At 37.5% G+C, this 20,484-nt stretch overlaps 1 protein-coding gene across 3 annotated transcripts in view; it reads right to left on the minus strand.

Moving 5' to 3' along the window:
- Positions 1-800: 800 nt before the first annotated feature.
- pkp3b (plakophilin 3b) overlaps positions 801-20,484 on the minus strand; it is a 30,401-nt gene continuing 10,717 nt past the window's right edge. For 2 of the 3 annotated variants that reach the window (XM_055203943.2, XM_055203933.2), the window contains 11 exons: positions 19,154-19,791; positions 18,893-19,016; positions 15,168-15,372; positions 11,250-11,424; positions 10,794-10,911; positions 8,071-8,235; positions 7,680-7,862; positions 7,221-7,374; positions 6,669-6,864; positions 3,604-3,691; positions 801-2,119 (listed from right to left, as the gene is read on the minus strand). In XM_055203943.2, the coding sequence (XP_055059918.2) occupies positions 2,078-2,119; positions 3,604-3,691; positions 6,669-6,864; positions 7,221-7,374; positions 7,680-7,862; positions 8,071-8,235; positions 10,794-10,911; positions 11,250-11,424; positions 15,168-15,372; positions 18,893-19,016; positions 19,154-19,791 (2,088 nt within the window). In that variant the 3' untranslated portion in view covers positions 801-2,077. The remainder of the gene's footprint in view (positions 2,120-3,603; positions 3,692-6,668; positions 6,865-7,220; positions 7,375-7,679; positions 7,863-8,070; positions 8,236-10,793; positions 10,912-11,249; positions 11,425-15,167; positions 15,373-18,892; positions 19,017-19,153; positions 19,792-20,484) is intronic. The other variant, XM_055203938.2, reaches the window with a different exon arrangement.

Consider the following 20,484-nt stretch of genomic DNA (forward strand, 5'->3'; position numbering starts at 1 on the left):
TGAAGTCTCTTTGCTGCCTTAATATAAACCACTTTTTTAATTTTAACTTTTTAGTTTGTACAAACATTATGTTTTTTTTGAGGTGTGGGAATTTTTTTTCAGAAGGATGTGAGTAATTTCATGTGTGCATATTTCTGTGGGGGTGTGGCCTTCTTCCATTCCACTAAACATACTTGCTTATACCACACAAACCAAAGATGCAAAAATGTGGATTGCCTTTGCAATTAAGAGACACCATAAAGTCTTAACTACCTTTTTTTCTCTAGTGTATGCAAGTCATGCATTTTATGCTTTCTTCTTCTGTAAGGGTATTCAATTTGCTTTGACTATTCTGAAACAAAAAAATTCCCCCAATCGAAAAAAATGCTGGACGGCTTTTAAAAGTGTTAAACAAAACACTATTCTCTCTCCGCCCACTCTCTCTTTCTTTACAACTCTTGTCTGAATGCCCGAGAGAAAAATGTATGCCAAACCCCATTTGTAAGCATTTTTGAATTCGGCCCTTATCTTAAATGGAGAGCTGTTTTTGATCAAATCCACAGGACGTTACTCCCGTGCACTCAACTCTCAAAAAGGCCAACCACAACAATCACTCCCTGACCTAATGCATTCCAACCTATCAGCCATTAGCCTCAAGTAGCCCACAAAAAAATGAGAAAAAAAAGTTGCCTTTACATATACCAGGCAGTTCCTGGCAGTGTTTCTTGTTAGGTCATTGCCTAGAGAAGTTGGGAGTGTTTCTTTAGGACACATTTTATTACTACTAGAAAATACTACTTAGAAGATAGCAAGTGAAAAGCTGAAGACCACAACACTTATATTTTTAATAACCAGAAAGCCAGTAAATGTTAACAATATCTTAGTAAATCTGACAATTGCACAACCAACTTAAAAAAAGAAAATGTTTCTATATTATAATGACTTCTAGTCATTTAGTTTAATGCATTCTTTACATCTGGCACACAACAAAGCGGGGAAATGTTTTGCTATACACTGGTCATGAATTAAACTGACTTCTAATGCAAATGTCTACTAATCTATTTATTTCTAGGCAGTTTGTTACATTTGTGCTTTCTAAGTAAAACTTTATATTTAGCTTCAAATGTTTATTTCAGGAAAGTTTAATGTCATTCAGAAGCTCTTTTAGTACTTCAATAACCACAAAAGCCCGCAATTGTGTTACATGAGAAGTAAATCTCAAAAATTGAAAAAAAAAACAGCAAATCTGTTTTTGTTAAAGCAACACTATGTAGTTTCCATGTAAAAATGACTTACAGCTCCCCCATGTGGTTGAAAAGCGCAACAGTGCCTGGTATCAGACACTCTTCTGCAGGCAGGGGGAGGGGCGGGGCTGTGTTTCCTACCCTCCACCGCCACTTTCAGAGTGTGCTTGAAGCAGCTAGGAGGTTGCTCAGGTTGCAGCAACAGTACAATTTGTCCAGTTAAAAGTTGTTCTATCACTGAAATAATTTTAGAGACATTATTTAAAGATAAAAAACTACATAGTGTTGCTTTAAGCAACTACAACTATTTCAGTTTAATTTGCTTCTCTAGCATTTAGCAATTTAAAGCCTCATGATTGCATTTAAACTGATTCTTTGTATGCAACATATATTCAGGATAAGGCTGATGCACCTTCAGATCTAAACTAGCAGGTCTTGGTGAGAGAATTGGTTTTATGCATTATGAAATGTGACTCATAGAAATTAATATTTCATGCCTGTTGCCTTCATCCAGTCAGGCTTTAGGTTTATAAAATAAATTCAGTTCAAAACACACACACGCTAACACACACACACACACACACACACACACATCTTGGCCTGCTGAGAGACTTATTGCTCTGCAAGCATTCTACATCTTTGCCATGTCATAATACTTAAGGGTGTTGCCAACTTGGAAAATTTATAGTGTAAAAACTCTGGAGTTCACTTTTTCACTGCTTCAGTGTGTGTGTTTGAGAGAGGGTCTGGTTGCATCCTCTGTGACTTTGGTGGTAAAGGCTGGTACAATCCTTCTGATGTTTATTGCCATCTTATCCATTGAGTTTAGTATTAAGTCATATGCACAGATTAGGTTAAATGGTTGTCTCTTTGAAATCTCTTCTTGTGAATCCTTTCTGTAATTCAAGGGAAAAGAAAAAATGTTATATTTTAATCATTAATTTGTCCCTTCTCATAAGAAATGATGAGCAATCCTAACCAATAGTACCCTTTGTTAATTATCATATCAATTTTGAGATAACAGAATCAAAAACTGCTCCAGCTTTGATAAGATAACATCAATTATGTTATATGATAAAATCAATAGACTTGTAAAATTATTTATCATACATCTGACTGAAGTAAATTTGGGTCACAGTGAGAACGCACACATATCTTCATACTTGCTTGAGGAGCCATAAGTTCAAGCCATGTTTGGGAACCATATTATTTTTGGAAATGTTTAAAATCGGTTCAAAGCTGTTGTTGTGATTTTACTCATCGAGAGAAACAATAGCCTGGAAGACAGTGATGTGCGAATTAATTTAAAAAGAGTGGTCACCCGCGGTTACGAGTCATCAAAAAAAAATTTTATGATATTCGGGTCGCGGTCGAACGGGGGTCGTTTGAAATAAAGATGCCAATTAACTATTTTAAACAATTACTACTTTTAAAAAATGCGGGCCAGGAAGTCGGGTAAAAATTTTGTTTTTGTTTTTTTTGTGGTCAGGGTTGCGGGTGGGTTAGTTGAAAACGGCGGTCGGGTGCGGGTTACATTGATCTGCGCATCACTGCTGGCAGAAATAAAATACTACTAACTCCAATGTGTAATATTACCGTTTGTCAGCAACCTCAATTTTAGTAATGTAAAAAAATTAGACATGACAGAAAATACTTCATTTTAACAATTGAAGAGCTCAGATGCAAAACCCGTTGAGTGCGTCTGATTTTTTCTTGTAAATTAGGCTATAGTATTTTTTATTAGACTCTTAATAGATTTCGCAAACAAACTGGTATTTATGAATGGCATGATGCCGGATTAACCGAATTTGAAGTTAAAGAATTTAATGAACGTACAATACGTGCCATGAGCATTCGTTTAATATCAAATTAAAAATTTTGACGGAGGTGACTTTCAGCGGCTTTTGCATCTGAGCTCCTCAATATAAACTCAGCAAAGTAAGAGAAACATCATGTTTGCTTGAACAGGGTTATGTCTGGTAATCAGTAATGGGGTAATAAGTAAATATTTGTCCAGCTGGGCTGTTTAACTGACTGAAAGCATATCACACACATAACACAGTCCAGTTTGGGGCATTTGAACAACTTCTAGGAACAACACCTAGAACAACTATATTCACACAGTGTAATCGCCTACATTTATTGACTTGCCATTAAAACAGATGGCCATTGATCATGCAGGCTCTCTCTCTCTCTCTCTCTCTCTCACACACACAAAGTATTCACAATAGCCATCAGTGCGACGTCTGTATACAATAAGGGATCCATTTACATGAGCAGATATCAGATTACAGAAAAAAGATCTTTGTCTTAACTCTACTTGCTACTCTAAAGAGTAAATTGATTTGTGCTTTTAACTGGGCTAGACACAGACACTCACCTGTTTGTATTCTCTGTGGAGCTTGCTGTACTGAAACATGTTGCACAGAAGAGTGGATGCAGCCCTGGCTGCCCTTAGCTTCCCAGGACTGTAAAAAAACAAAACATGCAACTTGAGAAGCATTGCGACATTGCACTCTTGATTAAACAGCTAAATAATGAAACAGCATGTAGGCTATACTTCAGCAGTACTGGTATGAGACTGTAGGTTAGGTGAGGTTCAATATAAATGGATTGCACAAAAGTATTATTTGTAGCCTACATAAATATTTCACAAAATGTACATCTTTAACAATTTTGGTTAAAAATGTTACAGCTGATCTTTTTTACTCTTTCCCCGCAATTGAAGAGTCTTGTCGTCAATTTAAAAAAAAAAAAACGTACCTGCCATGGACACTTTCCTGATGAGTTTTTACGGCAATCTATATTTTCGCTATTATCCACTAGGTGGCGCTTCTACCCAACTTATAAAACAATAGGCTTTATGGACTACTTCCTGAACTTCAGCCAGCTCCTTGTTTCCTGTCTGCCATTATTGGACAAACTGATTAATCCGGGTGTGTCTGATTATTGTTGTTGTAACTACTGAGGTCAGGCACACCTGAATTAATCAGTTTGTTTGTGACTACTGAGGTCAGGCACACCTGGATTAATCAGTTTGTTCAATAATAGCAGATAGGAAACAAGGAGCTGGCTGAAGTTCAGGAAGTAGTCCAGCTGGGCATAAAGCATAGACTTTTTTCATGTTTAAGTGCTATAATAGGGTCCCCAGTGCTTTTATCAACCTAGAAAGTGTGATAAAGATCAACTCAGTAACTTAATTTGAGTAAGCCATTTTCTGCAAGCATGTGAAAAATGAGGTCGTTCAGATTTCGCCCGTTTTGTGAGGTAGGTAGCAAGGCGAATTACAATAATACCGCTCCCTTTATCTGCACTATCCAACCACAGCACTGCCATTTAGTGCAGAGACAAAGAGAGAAGGAGAAAATAAGGACATGACAGCACAATTGAGTTTCAATTACAACAAACCACCATCATTGTGATCAGTGTTTACATTTCATCCGCTCACATTTGCATTTTAAACAACATACCCAAAAACAGCACACTTTTGCTCAGGTCTACATTTTTGCAATTTTAACATGCTAAAATTAATTATCTATATGGAATTTTGAGCTAAAACTTCACATACACACTCTGGGAACATCAAAGATTTATTTTAAATATTAAAAATATCTCATAATATGACCCCTTTAAGCATCCACTGATTCAGAAACAGTAAAAAGCCCTCTACAAAAATGCAATTTTTGAAGAAACCTACCCATATTTGAAAAGTGATAAAACAATTAAAGATAGAATGCATTTTTTTTTCAGTTTTTCTTGTTTATTTGGTTGATTGAACGCAGAGTGTCTGTTCTTTCATTTGATATATTGTATTTTTATATATTTATAGAAAAAATATTTTTTGCAAGCTATTAAACTTTTGTGAAAATCATAAAATATGCTGGTGCTGGCTGGCCACTTAAAAAAAACCCTGTTGGGAAAGACTTTCTTTTCTACCACAAATCCAGTCTACCAGTCACAAAAGGGCCAAATGGCAGACAACAACAAAAATAAAAATAATAAAACCATAAAAATATATTTGGCATTACCCACTAAACATTTGCATTACAGTATTTGCCCTTAGAGACACGGAGTGGCAGAATTTGTATGACGCAATTAATGAATATCTAATTTTAATTAATCATGGGTAAAACTACACATACCAACAACTGACACTCTAAACCTCACAACAACAGTTCTGATGGGAAAACATTTGCATGTCAACTGCTTGCTCACAGGTTACTAAAATCACACAAAAAGGTGCATGGGCCTTAGGGTTATGGACAGGGTATAAGGGAATAAGTTGACACAGCCTGATCTCACGAATAATTTGTGTTATAGTCACAGAATACCTTGCTAATTTATCCATGTAATTCTCACGGATCTTCGCATTTTTCCGTGTCCGTACCACGGACTTTCTTTTCCTTGTCAGTTTCACGTATTGCTACTCAAATTTCGTGTTTTCTTACCATTGTCGCTTGGGTTTGGGGTTAGAAAGACTTTTCTGTTACATAAAATGACATCCTAACTCAAACCCAACTCTAACCCTAACGTCAGGGGACAATTGTTTAAAAATCCAGAAAAAAATAGTATAAACCAATAGTTAAAGTGACATCCAAACCCCAAATCTAACCCCAAACCCAAGCAACAATTGAGTAACCAATATGTGAAACTGACAAGGAAAAGAAAGTCCGCGGTACGGACACAGAAAAATTTGGAGATCCGTGAGAACGACACGGACAAATCAGCAAAATATTTCGTGACTACACCACAAATTTGTGAGATCAGGTTGGTTGACATGTACTGGGAAAGCTACCTATAGTCATAAAATTTATATAAAGGGAGCATTAAAATTAAGTGTTAAAATGGTATTAAAGGGGCCATGGCACAAGACTTTTTTAAGATGTCAAATAAATCTTTGGTGTCCCCAGAGCACATATGTGAAGTTTTATCTCAAAATACCATATAAATAATCCATTATAGCATGTTAAAATTGCCACTTTGTAGGTGTAAGCAAAAATTTGCCGCCTTGGGCGTGTCCTTCAAAATGCAAATGAGCCGATGAAATCCAAACACCGATCACAACGATGCAATGTTTGCTGCAATTAAAACTCAATTGTGCTTTTCTCTGCACTAAATGGCAGTGCTGTGGTTGGATAGTGCAGATTAAGCGGTGGTATTATTATAATAAGAGCTCCTTATGACATCATAAGGAGAACCAAATTTCAACAACCTATTTTTTCATGTGCTTGTAGAGAATGCTTTACCAAAACTAAGTTACTGGGTTGATCCTTTTCACATTTTCTAGATTGATAGAAGCACTGGGGACCCAATCATAGCACTTAAACAAGAAAAAATTCAGATTTTTATAAACTACAATTCCAGTCAGACAATTACTTTTCATATAGAGAGCCAACTACTTTCAGCCAGTGGGAAAAACATGATATAACTAAACATTTCCTATACCTGTTGTCATGGGATGTCTTAATGCTGACCAGCTTGGGCAGTCCATCAAAGCAAGTGATATCTCTTGCAGCTACAGAAGTTTCTGTAACCAGATTATTGAGGATCCCACAGATATTGACCACCACATCACTAGAAGGTTCCTTCTGATGGCCATCACTGGGGAGTTTGTTCACCAGAATATTCACAACTTTGGTAGCTAAGGATAAAAAGCAATAACAAACAATGGATGGGTTTAATGAAGTGGATTACAGCAGGAGGAGTTCAGACGGCTGAGTTCAGGGTGGGGATTAATAGGCAGATTTTGGGACGAATTCAAAAATGAGTATGATGGGAAATGAAGTATGAATGTGTGGGAGACAAACAATGTGTAAGAAATCCATCCTGTACTATTATGAGGTGAAAAGTCCCCAGTGAGGAGAGAGGTCGAAAGACTTTCCTGTAGTTATCTGCTTGCACAATAATTATATTCAAGACACATTTTTGGCAGAATGTAGCAATCATGGGGATTTAAAATTAAATTATATACAGAGAGCTAAGGGGTGAATTACTAACCCATATCAGCTTTGCTTTTGCAGTGCCGCGAGAGGTTCCTTAGAAGACCTGTGAGAGATCGAAACTCAGCGTCTGTGGGATTTCGTAACTGGTCGAGAATAACTGGCAACATCCGCTCGTGTTCCAGCGCTACACGACTTAAAACAGTGGCCCACTGAGAAAGAAAACAAAGGAAATGATTGAGGGAGCGAGCAAACGAGTGAATGAACAGGAAAACAAGTGATGAAGAGTAGGAAGGATGGAGCGTAATGAATTACAAAGCTAGCCCCATAAAGACACATTGGAAAATGTGAGAACAAAGGAATGGAAAAATAAAGATGACAGAAAGTGTAGCAAGTAAAGAGTTTAACACACAACAGTAACGTTTAAAGGCTGATATAAAGTTACATAAGACAATAGATGAATTGAATGGAAGGACTTAGGACTATAGATTTATTTAAATTAGGTTAAACGTCTCACCCTGGATTCCCCCGCTGTGATGTTCTGCAGGGCTCCTGCCGCACCCTCCCGCGTGCATGTGTTTGTCTCGCAGACCTGCAGGATACGGCTGTACAGAGCGACTATCTGAGGATGCCACAACCACTCTGCACCTTTAGGGACTCGTGCAACTTCAGAGAAGGTGGAGAGATCTTGATTCATCTGCTGGGACACATTATCAGCCCATCAAAATAATACTGCATGTACTACATTTACATTTCTCCATTTAGCAGATCATCCGAAGACAATTACAAATAAGGGAGGCTATGGATTAGAAACAACAATAAGCATAGTATAAAAAGCTACATTTACAACTGTGTGATGAGGGTTAGAATAATAATTGTGGTTATATATTGAAATTTGAGTTACTAACATCTTTTGCCTTTTTGCTTTGTGGGGTGAAGCAGCTTATGGGGTCGCCGTGCTGTGAATTCTGTGCTCGATTGGGGCCTTCCAGACGCATCTGAACTGAGGCCGGGATCTCAGTGTACAGCTGATAGGACAGATTACGCAGAACACATACACAGTTCTCTACACCCTAGAGGAATACACATAAAAGATTGAAAGTTCAAATGGTTATAAACAGCGGCTGATTTTATTGGTTTAGCTTGTATACTACTGCTGAAAAGCAGAGGTTTACTTGACTTTTTATGATCTAAAAAACGTTTGATCTTAACGCATTATGTGGGGCAAAGCATAATTGTGCCAGTGTATTATTTCTTACTTCATAAAACAAATATGTAATAAGAAAATGTTTTAACGATTTAAAAAGCATTTTAGATGATAGCTTAAAGGCGTATTCCACTTTCATAAAAAATCCTGATAATTTACTCACGCCCCATGTCTTCCAGGATGTTGATGTCTTTCTTTGTTCAGTCGAGAAGAAATTACGTTTTTGTGGAAAACATTCCAGTTTTTTTCTCAATTTTATTGACTTTATTGGACCTGAACAGTTTACAGTTTAAAATGGCATTTTCAACACAACTTCAAAGGCCTCTAAACAATCCCAAATGAGGCATAAGGGTCTTATCTAGCAAAACGGTTGTCATGTTCGCCAAGAAAAATAAAAAAATATGCACTTTTAAACCACAACTTCTCATCTTGCACTATCCGTGTGACATAACCACGTCGAAAAGTCACGTTACATATGTGAAACACACACTTGCAGACCATTTTAAACAATAAACTGACACAAAGAGATTAATTAATCATTCCACATACAACAACATCGGAACGGTCCTCTTTCTTCACACTTGTTAACACTTCGGCTGTAGTTTTGCATACGTCAAGCAAAGTCTATTAAAGAGCACATATGGTCCGATTCACGATTTTACATTTCCTTTGATGTGTAAGTGTGTATTAGTACATGTCAACGATATGCAAAAGGTACAAACCCCAAAGTAAACAATGTCTCCAACGTAAATCTCTTTCTTGGACTACAACAAACAAACACACGGATTGTAGGCAACAGTTTACTAGGGCCCTATAATTTCCGCGATCACGGAATCCGGACGGAATTGCGGAATTGGCTAATTAACACGGAATCTAGTATTAACGCGAAATTTTGCGGAATTTTACATATTTTGAATAAAATTATGTTTTTGTGTGGGAGACGAACGTATGTCTGGGGGAAATGCAGACCGGGGGAAGTAAATCTGGGCGACACGCCCCCTCCGTCGTTTCAGACCCCCTCCAAAACACTGAAACCATGGCGAAGCGGCTCTCCACGACTCTGCTTTCGTCAACGAAAAAATTAAAAAAATTCAACGCTAAGCACTTAGTTCCGAGCAGGTCTCACATGACTTTTATGTGACCGGAGGACTGTTATTTTGGAAGTTTTGTCAACACTCTGTTCACGGTGAGCGCAAAGATACATGCACTCTCTCATCCACGTCTTTCTCACTGTACCTCTCTCACGTGCACGCGCTCACGCATCTGTCCGTGCGAACACAAATCCTCATGTATTTGTTCAGTTTTATGCATTTCAAGCGAGCTGAGGTAAACTAACTATCCCTCGCATTTAAAATATAATCATCTGCATCGTAGCGCCGCTCTCTGTCTCTCTTTTGCTCGCATGTGCAAAGAGCTGCATGCTCATGCTGTCCTAAGTCAGATCACTATCCTGTGTATGTTTGTAAAGTTATATGCATTTCAAGCGATTGTGTATAAAATATGGATCGCGTTCCGCTGGATTGATGTGTTTCTGCACTTCTGAAGGCACCACTGCTTTGACACCTTGTTGTAGCCTCCTGCAACAACACTAAACAATGCATTGAATTCAGTTGTGTGTGTGCGCGCGCGCGCGTGTGTAAATGCATCTTTTATAGTCATTAAGTAATCCTGTTATCCAGTTTTTCCCCAAATCATTTACATTTTAATCATTAACATTAAAGGCATACTCTTTATATGACTAAAATAAAAGTAAAGGGTAAAAAATATAATTGCCAAAAATTAAAACGGATAAAACAGAATTTGCAAAAATTAAAACGGAGAAAACGGAATTTGGGAAAAAATAAAACGGAATTTGGGAAAAAATAAAACGGATTTTATAGGGCGCTAGGTTACTTCCTGGGATTGGTGATGTAGACACAACGGTCATTACATAATTCCTCCTACTTCCGACTCACAGCCTGAAAATTAACTCCTGTCAGCATTGCATTGTGAGTAAATCTTTCAAACATGGTAAGGAGGGTCCCATTTCCGGCTGACGTCAGAGGTATTCAGGGCAATCATAATGTACAGATTAGCTGGCCAATCAGGGACAGAGAGCTTTTTAGATCAATGAGCTTTGTACAAAATCAGAGCGTTTCAGTTCACCAAATACACAAATTAACATTGTTTTTTAGCAATGAAATAGGTGCCCTTTCAAATCTAAAGTCTATTAAGAAAAATCCTGGAATGTTTTCCTCAAAAAACTTAATTTCTTCTCGACTGAACAAAGAAAGACATCAACATCTTGGATGACACAGGGGTGAGTAAATTAGTTATTTACAATGTGCAAGTAATTCTGCAGTAAGTAAAAAATCTGCAATTACTACTGTTCTAAAATATGTGGGAAAATCTAATAAAAATAGCTAAACATTGTTGACTCCTGACCTTGTCCTCTGTATTCCCTTCCTCTAAGGAGTTGCGAATGTATCCAACCAAAGAGTCGACCAGCCCACGTGTTTCTCGCATCTGCTGTCTGGTTCTTTCATTCACTGAACTCAGGTTCCTTGCAATATATTAAAATGGGTATAGTTAACATATAAATAGGCTTTTTGTCCACACATTTACTTTTATGGTGCATAAATCTTTGTGTCTATAAATCTTTAAGTGAGAAACAATAGATGTGTTGTAGCCATGCATTCTTCATCTGCTCTCCTTTACAAACTCGAAATCTATAAACACCATTAGCAAACAGTACATGATAGCATAGCAGCGCCACTGAGTGCACTTGTGTGGGTTTAAATATGTGTGAACGTGGATACGTAGTTGAACTTGATTAGACCAACAGCAGTGCAAAAGGATTTAAATGCACGGTTCTGCAGGTGGGTGGGTGAGCAGCTGTACCTGAGGCAGCCTGTAGTGTTGTAAAATATATCGGCCTCAGACATGCTCTGCTGAATGACTCCAGCATCTCCACCACCAGACAGAGGAATCAGCACACGCTCCGTAAGCTCAGACAAACCCTCTCTGGCCAGCCTTTCTTTCAGACTGTCTTTGGAAGATAAGTTCCATAAGATACCTGCAAAGGGAGATAAATAAGGGAAAACTGGAATATTCTGCATCTTCAATTGCTCTTATTTATGTACTATTGTAGTGGATGCCATATACTTAAAGGGAAATGACCTACATTAATGGACTCAAGCCTTTAATAAAACAACATCTATTCCAAATCAAAGGGTCACTAAAAAGTAAAAAATTAATGTGTCTGTGTTGGTTGGGAACTGCGCTCTGTTGCAACCACACTTGATTCTGAGAAACTACTTTGTTTGGCGGAAGAGTAAATTTTGTATGAATATAATTTATTTGTGTTTTATTTTATGAAATCCTGCTAACGTTATGCATATGAAGTAACCATTTTATAAAAGAAATAAACCCCACAAAGCAGTGGGGTTACAGTGCATTTTATAAAAGCTAAGGGGGTTTTAGGCAACAACGCCCCTTAGCTGTTATAAAATGCACTGGTAACCCACTGCTTCTTGGGGCTTATTGCTCTATTTAAGTTTGATTTTAAAGGGGTCATATTATGAGATTTTTTTAAAGATGTAAAATAAGTGTTTGGTGTCCCCAAAGTGCATATGTGAAGTTTTAGCTCAAAATATCCCACAGACAATTTATTATAGCATGTTAAAATTCCCATTTTGTAAGACCTAGAAAAAAAATTGCCGTTTTTGGGTGTGTCCTTTAAAATGCAAATGAGCTGATGAAATACAAAGACTGATCGCTATGATAGTGGTTTGTTGCAATTGAAACTCAATTGTGCTGTCAATTATTTTTTCTCTCACTCTTTCTCTCTGCACTAAATGGCAGTGCCATGGTTGGATAGTGCAGATTAAGGGGCGGCATTATTGTAATTGGCCTACCTGTCTCACAAAACAGGCGAAATCTGAGCTACCTAATTATTCACATTAGGGATGTCAAAATATGCAATTTCCCATATTTGATGATCATTTAAATTAACGATCAATCAATCGAATAATCGTTTACAGTAACAGTGCAATAAGCCATTACAGCAGTGACATATAGCCAATGACATAAAAGTGTGCGTAAAAATGCCAGCTTCCTCACGCGAATTAAAAGTTTTTATTTTGTCTAAATAACATGCTAGTGGGATTGTAAAATGAGTCAATGTAGTTGGTGTTTTGATAAAAATCATCAATTGAATCTCGTAATGAAATATAATGACTAATAGACACAGTAAACTCCGCCTCATAACGGGCACTCCGCACAGTCGGATGAAAGTCCGTGCGTCCATGACAAAATAAGTTTTCATTATCATCAAGTGTTATTTTTCTAGTTGTTCACGTTGCTTTCTGAGTCGTTGATACATCACTTTTTGTAATTATATTCAAGAAGCACACAAAGGGCACTTTTCCCGTCGTCACCTCAGCTTTAGACCTGCGGCGTACTTTCAGCAAAGATGCTTATGTTATGAAGACTTCAACCTTCCATTAGAAAACCTGCAACAGTGTTTAGCGTGTAGCGCCTCAGCCAGTCATGATGATGATCAATGATATATGTTGCGGGAGTTCAGAGTGTAACGACAGTCAGTTACAGTTTACATTTAACAGTTTCTTGCCAGAATGTAAGTTTTACATTTTAATCTGTTTATTAAAAACGGCTTCTGGACGCCTTCCCTGTGTAAAGCACCGTTAGCAGCGTTGCTATGCTAATCTTGCAGGCTTCCCTGAAGAGGGTCTTTGCTTTCAGTATCCTAACTGTGTTTAGATTTTCGGCATCGGAACCTCTCAGATCCACTGCGGATGCCATTTTGTTGCGTTAGCAGCCAGCCTCGTCTCGAATGAGGTTATAAAGCCCAAGTGAGTGTTTGGCATCAAGTATCGTTGTGATCATGGCTAGTTTAACTTCTTCGCGCTTGTTTAATTTTTTCACCAGCTGTGTATGTGCTTTGCGCAGGCGCCGGACACACGTGCTTGCTTTGTCGACAATCGTTAATTTTTATCGATTTAATTCTTATCGACAATTAATCGAAGATCGATTAATTGTTAACATCCCTAATTCACATGCTTGCAAAAAATGGCTTACCAAAACAAAGTTACTGGCTTGTTCTTTTTCATGTTTTGTAGGTTGATAGAAGCACTGGGGACCCAATTATAGCACTTAAAGGTGGGGTGCATGATTTTCACTTTGGAAAAGGGAGTCGGGACCAGTATCAAAACACACTTGTAGCCAATCAGCAGTAAGAGGCATGTCTACTAACCAACATCGTTGCCTGGGTTGCGCATGTTTGGGGCAGGTCTATCAAAAAAGGTCCAGATTCTATTGGGGTAGGGCCGTGTTTGTTTAGGTCATTTCAAATTTCAACATTGGCTTTCAGAGATCATGCACCCCGACTTTAAAGATGGAAAAGTCCGCTTTTCACTCTATGACCCCTTTGAATCATCTACTATTTTTTCATTTATATGGTATGCGTTTTTACTCCAACAAATAATCAAATAATCATGAGTTTATTGAATTGAGATGTAATCATGTGACTATTTTGAATGATGCACCTATCATGTGATTTGTTTTTTTACATTGTGATTGGACATTTGTCCATTTATATTTGATGATGTTTGTAACAATTGCAGTTGCCTGATGAAGATCAGTTGATCGAAACGTTGCAACGCAACTGTCATTAAATACATTTTTTTCAGCAAGCAGATAGTGTGCGGGAATTGTTCTTTGTAACTCCAACAAATAAAACATATTTAAATGGATAGTTCACCCAAAAATGAAAATTCTCCCTAATTTTGTAACAAACCTGTATAAATTAATTTGTAGTGCGGAAAACAAAGGATGATATTTTGAGCAATGTTTGTAACCAAACAGTTTTGAGCACCATTGACTTCCATAGTAGTTTATTTTTGTGTAAACTATCCCTTTAAGTTTTTTTTTGCTGCCTTCCTGATTAAAGCCTTGGTAACAGTGTGCCTAGGTAACCAGCCAAACAGAAGCAGAACACCTGCTACAGATTATTCTGCTCTGCAAAATACAAAGCTCAGGTCTGTGTGGCAACTACTGGCTATTATATAAAAATAAATACTATACAAAGTTTGGATATATATCTACACTATTCTGAAGTCAAATTAAGGAAGATACTGAATATTTCTAAAATATAAGAAAAAGTTACGCAATTTTATACTTGGAAGTGATACAATCATGTGATCTTTTTCTGTGGAAAAATGCACTTTTTCTACTTATTGTGCAAGATCTCTAAAATGGCTTTTTGGGGAAAGTGTAAAGAACTGAGCCTCTAGTGTCTTGTAAGGGTTTTTTTAACGTGCCATAGATCAAGTCATAAAATGTCACTAAGAGACCTGGCAACCCAAAGTGGAACAGCGAAGAATGTCAAGGATTGTTTACTAAGTGAATGTGAGTAAGTGTCTATGTTAGGGGGTGGGGCATGATAGTAGAGCTCACAAAGCACAAAGACCTCTGAAAGTCCAACTTCCCGCTATATCTGAAGCTTGGAGTGATGCCATTAACAGTCAGACAGTTTTCTTCTCTTTCTGTTTCTCTCAGTTCACTTACTGCTCTGTTAACTCCACCTGTTTCGCCCAGACAAGCTTGCATCCACTAATAGAGACATACTTTGTATTCAAGGTTACAACTGATAAAAATGTTAAATTCACAATTTCTCACAAGTTCACGATTGTACTAAAATAACTTGTGAGTCCAAAGTAAAAAATTGTTTTTCATTACAGGGATAAACCATACTCTGGATTTACCCTATTCTAACAATGCCACCACACACGTGCATACCTGTGATATTTTTGCGTAGTTCATCATCTGGTTCTCTTAAAGCACCAATTAGTTTACTAATTCCACCGGATTCAATAAGTACGGTCTTGTTGTTCATGCTCTCGTAGATGAGGTTGCGTGTAGCTCCTGTGGCATAGCGCTGAACTTCCTGGTTTTCACTGCTAAACAGCTGAACTAATGCAGGGATTCCCTTCAAATTGCGCACCTGTAAAATAATAACATTTAGCAATGTGGATTTATTATGAAACTATACATTTTAATTTCATCAGTTAATTAACTTAAACCTTTATTCATAAATGATCCCTTATCCAAATTCTGTGCTTTACACTTCACCGACAAAACAGTCTTTTAAAATGATGTTTTAAATAAGCCCAACATGGCAACCTGATCAGACATCTGTCTATGTTTTGCTGTGCTCTCAGGTGGAATGTTCTGCCCCCTGAGGGCCCTGGACAAAGATTAAGGGGCAAAATAAAGGTTTTCTCTCCAGCTAGCTTGAATGCACCACATAACACTAGTGAAGAAACTTGAGTCTGACCATGGTCTAGAAATGACCCTGCTATGCTATTATCCACAAACGCCAGTGGATTTTTGCTTTAACAACTTTTATTAATCTTTTATATAAAAACTGTCTTTGTTATAAAGTCTATGACTTTAAAATATTTTATTCTGTCTGAGTAGTGATCTGTCTGAGACGCACTTTCAGCGATCTAAGCTCCTTTGGTCCTTTGCTGATGCCATACCTCTCTCTCCACATTGTAGTTTTCAATCCTATCCTTACATATTGTCTATCAAATAAAGCCATAAATGTCCCAAAAAATATATATATATAAAAAATCCTTAGACTTAGGACAAGTGATGGCTATTTCAATCATTCCATCTCCTCAACAGATACACATATGAATCAGATGGATGTATTTGGCTGGAAATTATGTCTCAATGTTTTGAGACTGTGTGTGTAAAATTATAAATAGTTCAAGATTTAAAATCGTCTCTATAGTCCTCTATCCTGTTTTGTCCGGTTTTACTCATCTAGTTGTTTTTGAAAGGAAGGACCCATCCTGTGTTTACGCCCTTTAATCCTGTACAAACAGAGTGCAGTAGACTGCTCCAGACTGCTGAACATCTTTGTCTCATTTGAAAATAGTTGCTACTGGATCTCAATCGGTATGAAATGTCAAACTGTGCAACAAATTAGATAATGATATTGATAATGATAATAAAAGTTGTTGTTTATATATCTATGTGTTGTTTTTATGTTTTAAGATAAGCCATGGGCAAATTCTTCATTTAACACCATTGCTGAATATTTTCTTTAAATTAGAGGTAGTCTTATTCTTACGGTGTAAAATCGCCTTGGTTTTCTTCTTCACAAAGAAACCAATCATATTAACACAGTTGAACGAGTGGATCAGTAGTTCGAGTCATACAGTAGTAGATATTATGTTTGGATGTCTTATAGACCTGGCGCTGAAATGATCACAGCACAGCTGCTTTAGCTCTGCTTCTGTGCTGCTCACACATGCAGGGTGAGTACTGTTGAAATCTATTAACAAATGAAGAGTTGGTTCCAAAAGCGATAAACGCTATTTAAAAATATATATTTTTACAGCTAAAATCAGTATTTACGTGAGAGGCATTCGGGCGAAGGAAAAATGCTGGCTGTTGCTTGTTCTCACAGGACAGCATCAAGCTTCTGTCATGCTAACACGTTGACCCCAGGGGATCTTATGAAAAACTTTCCATTATTTTACTTGAAGTCAACGAAAATCGAGCAGGACCAAATCATTTTACAGCTGATCGCTGTCAAAAAAGTTCAGCGACAACGTCCCAAGAATAAAAAAAGTGTTTTGATTAATGCCATTAATGTTTTTTTTTTTAATCAGTGTATACCACTAGTCAACTAAATGAAAATAATATGGCAAAGATGAATGCACATTTATATATTGATTCAATAGATTTATAGAAAAAAAAATTGTCATGGATTTATTGCATTTTGCAGAAAAAATAATCAGCTTTTATAATACATTTTTTATGTTATTATAACCTAAAGATGTTATGTGAAAGTTTGTAACAGAAAATAGTGTTTATCTTTCTATATAAAAAAGTTACTTCTATATAAAAAATAGGTCACTTTCTATATATAGAAAACACATTTTTACCAAAATTAGTCAAAATTTATTTATTGCGTTTTGGAACCAAACTCTTCATATATTTCTATGGCCCCAGGTTATGCAAAATAGTAGGCAGGGACTAATTCGCATATTCATAAATATGGCCTGAGCTGTGCATTTGAGTAGAGTTGGGTTAATTTGCATATTCATAGATCCGCGTACACTAAATGAGCATGGGTGTAGAGTTGCATTCAAGCTATTTTAAAGCATGAATAAATGACTGTGACAGGTATTTTATATCTGCTATTATGATGCTCCAAGATGCGTTTTAACTGATACAATTCTTGACTACAGGAAGACTTTAACCAAATGCTCTATACATTCATCAAATTACACTTTAAATCCACTAAACCCCACCCTCGGGTTGTTCAAAAATAGCAGTTTGTTTTGCAGAATCCATTAAGATTCTTAGTGGGGTCTGCATCTAAGCTCTTCAATTATAATCCAATAACTGTGGTAACACACCGAAAATTAAAGGAAAACACCACAGTTTTCAATATTTTACTATGTTCTTTACTATGTTCTTACCTCAACTTAGATGCATTAATACAAACCTTACTTTTTCCAATGCGTGCACTTTTAATCTTTGTACAGCGCCTCTTGAATGTGTTAGCATTTAGCCTAGCCCCATTCATTCATGTGGCTCCAAACAGTGATGAATTCAGAAGCCACCAAACACTTCCATGATTTCCCTATTTAAAGAGGCCATGGCACAAGACTTTTTTAAGATGTCAAATAAATCTTTGGTGTCCCCAGAGCACATATGTGAAGTTTTAGCTCAAAATACCATATAAATAATTTATCATAGCATGTTAAAATTGCCACTTTTTGTAGGTGTGTGCAAAAATGTGGAGTTTTGGGTGTGTCCTTTAAAATTCAAAGGAGCTGATGAAATTCAAACACTGATCACAATGATGGTGGTTTGTTGCAATTAAAACTCAATTGTGCTTTTCTCTGCACTAAATGGCAGTGCTGTGGTCGGATAGTGCAGATTAAGGGGTGGTATTATTATAATAAGAGCTCCTTATGACATCATAAGGAGAGCCACATTTCAATGACCTATTTTTTCATGTGTTTGTAGAAAATGGTTTACCAAAACGAAGTTACTGGGTTGATCTTTTTCACATTTTCTAGGTTGATAAAAGCACTGGGGACCCAATCATAGCATTTAAACATGGAAAAAGTCAAATTTTCATGCCATGGCACCTTTAAATACTGTTACATGAGTAGTTACACGAGTAAGTATGGTGGAGCAAAATAAAACTTTTGTTTAAAGCCACAGAAATGAATGGGGCTAGGCTAAATGCTAACACATATTCAAGAGGCGCTGAACAAAGATTAAAAGTGCACACATTAAAAAAAGATAGGTATGGATTAATTTGTCAAAGTAAAAGTTAATTCGTAGTTGTAGGTAAGTTGAGGTAAGAACATAAATTACTGTTTTCCTTTAAGTTAGTAATCAAAAACTTGTATTATTATTACAGGAAGTAAATGTCCACTATAGCCTTTTGTTTCACATTTTTTATAAATGATGTTATACATTGTTTTTACCATGTTTTTGGCTTCATTGCTGTGGTAACACTGATGCTGTATATAAGCTGCTCCCAACATCTGCATGGAAACATCTGTCGAAGTGATATAGCTGACTGCCGTGGTCATGTCTAGGTTATGGATTCTGTTCACACACAAAAGCAAAAGTAAATAAAAAACATAATATATTTCAAATGAATAAACATAAATACATTTTTATAGTAGATGTATTTTGCCATTATCAATTTGTACATTACCGTCCAATCAGTTATGTCATCTTACCCGCCGAGAGTATCTGTCATTCCATCTGCCATTGCGTCACACACATCCACACCCCGACCAACACTCTTCATGCTATGCACAGACCCTGCTCTCTTTATGGTGCCCTGGTATTGCCCTGCACCCATCATAGTGCTGCCCCCTGTGGACATCTGATGCCATTGCATAGAGTTGCCACTCAATCTCTGTGGTTGTTGCTGCACCTGCCGGTTATTTATGCGGTTGATGGTACGGTGGGAGGGGCCTTTATATGAATATTGATGAGCAAACTCTGACTCTCCCCATCCTCTGCTTAAACCCTCCTGCGCCAAGGACTCACTTAGGTTCCTTTGCCTGTGCACTGTTTTAGGCGAGGAGCTACGGACATAGGACTGCATCCAGGTGCCTACAGGAGATGGTTGTCTTTGCAGTGTATGCCCACCCATTAATGCTGCTTCATGTTCAGTTCGATTCATTGTTCTGGACTCCATCGTGTGCATCTGACTGGTGTAAGAGCCACCCGGATGTGCGCCGTCTTGTGACATGTAAGGACGGCCGACTACGGCGGGCACGGGTGTGCCGTGGCTGATTCTGTGCCGAGTTCCCATTTCTCCTGCAGAGCGAGAGGAGAAATCCTCCGCATATTGAGACACCCGGGGGGTCTGAGTAAGAAGAGGATAAACAAGAAATTAAAATCTGCCCGGTGTAAGCAGCCATAAGTACATAAACATTATGCAATAAACCATGTTTTGATTTTATACATGGCTTTTCCTGGATAGTCTGGCTCTTTGCTATCTCACACAGAGGGATAACAGGGCTCTGATACACCATTTGGTGATGAGGTCTAGGGTTAGGAATGTTTCAGATTAGCCCCTGAGCTCAGCACATTGGGTGCTCGGCTCAATTCCACAGCTTGCTCGAACCGCACCTCACCTTCTAAACAGAGCTCCCGCGGGAGAACGTGAAATACCACATCATTGTGTGTTACGGGTGCAACCATTGTCAGGGGATTGTGGATTTTGCAAACAATCTAACAAATAACTGTTTATAGATGAATGTTCTGATCTGACTTGGAGAGTGACTTTAACACAAAAATATGTTTGAAAGAATAAATTTAACCCAAGCCTGTAGCTAACACAAAGTTGAAATAACTTTTTTTATACTAAAACTAGCTCTCGAAAACTGGATTGTTATTTCAGTGTCTATTTCAAGGTAAAAAAATGACTAAATCAAGTTGCAATTTCAAAGTCTTTAATAATAGGAAGCTTTAAACTAAGAGCAGTGGTGGCTGGTCAATAGGGGGTGCCGCCCCCAAAGTTGGCCAGAGAAGAAAGCTACTTTAACATGGTAGAATA

Source organism: Misgurnus anguillicaudatus, chromosome 21 (assembly GCF_027580225.2).
Source record: "Misgurnus anguillicaudatus chromosome 21, ASM2758022v2, whole genome shotgun sequence".
Lineage (NCBI taxonomy): Eukaryota > Metazoa > Chordata > Actinopteri > Cypriniformes > Cobitidae > Misgurnus > Misgurnus anguillicaudatus.